Consider the following 3,627-nt stretch of genomic DNA (forward strand, 5'->3'; position numbering starts at 1 on the left):
CCTAATTAGAAAGGTGTCAATACTGCGCCACCGGTAAGGACAAGCTGTAAGTGACCCTCATCTAATAGTATTCCCAGAACAGAATGGTGGGGCCCTCATTTGACAGTGCTTATCCACCTCATCAACCCTTATCTAAAAGTGTTGATATCTCAACCTATGTTGGTTATATAGTTCTAGAATGCAAGGATGACTTCTAAGAATCACACCCTCATATGATAGTGTGTGTTCCCATCCTTGGGTTCACTCGGTGCTAATCCCTACTCCCATCTGAATATACACTAAACATGGATTACTGTACTGAACTGGACAGAATTAACTGAGTTCCATTGACTGATAGAATAGTACTGAGATTACTGTATTAGTGAGCTTTCCTGAGTCACATGATTGACTGAGTTCTATGGATCATGGCTTGATTGAGGATATCGTGAAATCATGACACTAACTCTAGGAACGCAACTATATTTTTGGGTACATGTACCCCCAGGACTCGATGAAAAGAAATTGATAAAAACATGACTTTCTTGAATAGATAACCAACATCACAATCCTTAATTCATTTATTAAGGCATTTCATCAAAAATTTGACATGCATAAACTTGTACATAAATGGGAATTTCATATTATCATACTAGTATGACACTTTTATTTCACATAGGCATTTAGTCAAACACATGGGGAGCATGTTTTGGTTATACAATTATCAGCACATCTAATAATCATGGATACATCAATCAACTTGTAATTTGAAAGGGGGTTTATCATGATTTTTATGCAAATCTTCATATACTAGGGTCAACCATTGAAATATGTAATTTAAAACATGAATCAAAACCCCACAACATCATGAACATGAATTTCTATTCAATTTAGATCAGAAACATTCATCAATACACAAATCTTGGATTTTGAAAAGAGATTCTTGAGCTTCATGGGTGAAAGGGACCCATGAAACAACACATGACATATCTTTATTGTGAGTTTCTTGAAGTTCTTGGACTTGAAGAACCTGAATTTCTTGGTTTCTTGAAGAAAGATTTGGATCTTGTTCTTGGGGATTATCTTTGAGAGTAAACCCTGATTTGATATTATAATGAATAATAAACTTATGAGCCTTGGTCTGATATAATTAAGGGTTAAAACGAGTGGAAAAAGACCTAAATTCCCTTTAAAAATGCCTTAAAATTTGCTGAACGGGACCTGTGATGGATCGTACGATGGTCCATTGCTGGCTCAATGGTACATCATTTCGACCATCGTACGTGGACATAAAAAAAGACTCACTGCCTTATAGCGACAGCTTGGGCGACGGTCCATCGCAAGTTTGATGGTCTGTCAACCTGTCTGTCATACCTTATTTAGAAGGTTTACTCACTATCTTGGGTGCGATGGTATAGGCGACGGTCCGTCGCTAGATCGATGGTCCATTAACCTGGCCATCGCACCTGGGCTATTCTAATAGCTCTGAGTAAAACATCCATAACTTTTTACTCCAATACCAGATTTAGACGAAATTGGTATCGTTGGAAAGCTAATTAAATTTCCCACATGATAAAAAGTGAAAATCTTTAAAATTCCATGTGTACAAAAATGGATTCATATTTCAAAGTAAGTTTCTAACATTCTTGAGATGATTTTAAGCTAGGTAGAAGTATAGGGTATTACACTAACCTATTTGACTCTCTAGATGTAGTTATTTAGGTGGTATTTTGAGATAGAATTCCTCCCAGGAACACACGAAACAAAGATATGAACTGGGTAAATAGAAATAGAAAAAAGATGTTTCTATTTCATCCAAATTAATTACTTTTTCTACATCCATATGATCTACTAAAGTATATCGATATTGACCATATAATAAAAGTAGATCTTGGTCCATGGAGTCCCAAAAAGGTAGGAACTCCAACCTGTCCGATGCTTCTTCATCCAAATATGATATTCAAGTGGGACCTACACTATGAGCAAGTTGTATGAAAAACTACTTCTTTTTTGTTAATCGAGCCGCTTTCCCTTATTCCACTCGTCCAACCCTCTTCACAAACTTCTATAATCGATGCCACAAAGATACCCAACTCTATTATTAAAGAAATAAGAAAGGGGCTATAATTTGGCACCAGATATTTGGAGGTGTGGAAAGAGCAACTATGAGAAGTGGAAAAACCATCAAAAAATGATGATAGTTAATGGAGGTTTCTATAGAATGACCCCTTGGTTCTGGAAAATGGATCACAATTACAGGTACCTGGAAGCATACCGATGGAATAAATAAAATGCAAACAGTTAACATAATATGGTCATATATCTTAGGTTGTAACTTGATCATGAGAAAATTTTTTAATGTTGCTCCCATAAAGTACGAAAAGTGCCAAACATTGGGAACTACCGGAGGAGGAGTTAGGAATAGGAACAAGGAGAATCGAGAACCACTTAAATAGAGGAATCGGTTGTATTTCATCCTTTGTTCCTCATAGAAACTGGGGATCAAAAAGCACCAAATTTGATTACTTATTAAGGGAAAGGCGAAGTAATAGCATGCTATTGGAAACATTTCAACATATATCGGGAAGGTCTCTGTTGATTGTGTACGAACAAAATACGAATACAAAGGCAGGGTAAGAAAGGGTTTAGCTAATAAAGATATTAACTCTTTTGGGAACCAGTAATGCATAAACCATGTCAAACTAAGACCAATCAGTATACGAACGGAACAGATTCAAACTTCTCCTAGAATTGTTTACGGTGTGAAATGAAATTCATAGGATATAGATGAGTAATTCAAAGGGAAAAATGAAATATTTGATAGGATTGATTATGTATCATAACTAAATCACTACGAATCAGAACTTGAAAAATGCATAAATAATGTTATGGGGCTTCCCTGTCCAGAATAAAAAGTTTTTCTCTTAGAGAGGTGTTTTCTTCGCTTAGAAAAGCATTCTTTCTCGACAGGGATTCCCATCACTTTCTTAACTCTCGATGATGTTGCATTTCTAATTGGGATTGGTGCTTTTGTCTTAAAAAGCCTTGGAAATGCTCTTCCTGGGTCCTTTTTACTTCAGAATAGAATGGGGATGCCTCTTTTTCAAAACACAAACTTTCTATGTCCTGGCATTGAGCTGGATGATTGAATTTAATGGGTTCAAGGTGTACTCTTAGTATGGAATCCAGGTCTTGTGGATCAATAAAGAATTAGGTATCTTCCCACCCAAAATAAATTAGTTGATAGAGGGAGGAAATCTCATCATGCGTGGAGAAACAAAACTCCATTTCCAAGAAATTACATACTATGACCTCGTACTCCCTGGGGAAAAGTCCTGACGTTTGGAGGCCTTTTTGAACGAATTCTACCCATTCTGGATCCTTATTTAGAACACTAAAATAGTAATCCAAGAGTAGAAGTTCAGATAGAATAATACAAAATAGGGAATGAATCCCATCAAAGAAGTTATGGTAGAGGCGACACCCAAAACAAAGAAAGAATAAAAGATATATAGAAAATTTCATAACTGAAAAGCCCGTTGTAACTTTGGGCTAGTTTTATAGAAAATCCAAATTTTCACTTGCACATTTAACGGGAGGTAGAACCTCAGAAGAATGAGGAAAAGGCATGACCAGAAGAACTGTGTGAAA

At 36.2% G+C, this 3,627-nt stretch overlaps 1 protein-coding gene across 1 annotated transcript; it reads right to left on the reverse strand.

The window, feature by feature from the left end:
• Positions 1-2,077: 2,077 nt before the first annotated feature.
• On the reverse strand, positions 2,078-2,665 carry LOC124888062 (uncharacterized tatC-like protein ymf16). The gene has a single exon (XM_047398265.1). The coding sequence runs from the start codon at positions 2,663-2,665 to the stop codon at positions 2,078-2,080; it is 588 nt and encodes a 195-aa protein (XP_047254221.1).
• Positions 2,666-3,627: the final 962 nt, after the last annotated feature.

Source organism: Capsicum annuum, chromosome 10, assembly GCF_002878395.1.
Source record: "Capsicum annuum cultivar UCD-10X-F1 chromosome 10, UCD10Xv1.1, whole genome shotgun sequence".
Lineage (NCBI taxonomy): Eukaryota > Viridiplantae > Streptophyta > Magnoliopsida > Solanales > Solanaceae > Capsicum > Capsicum annuum.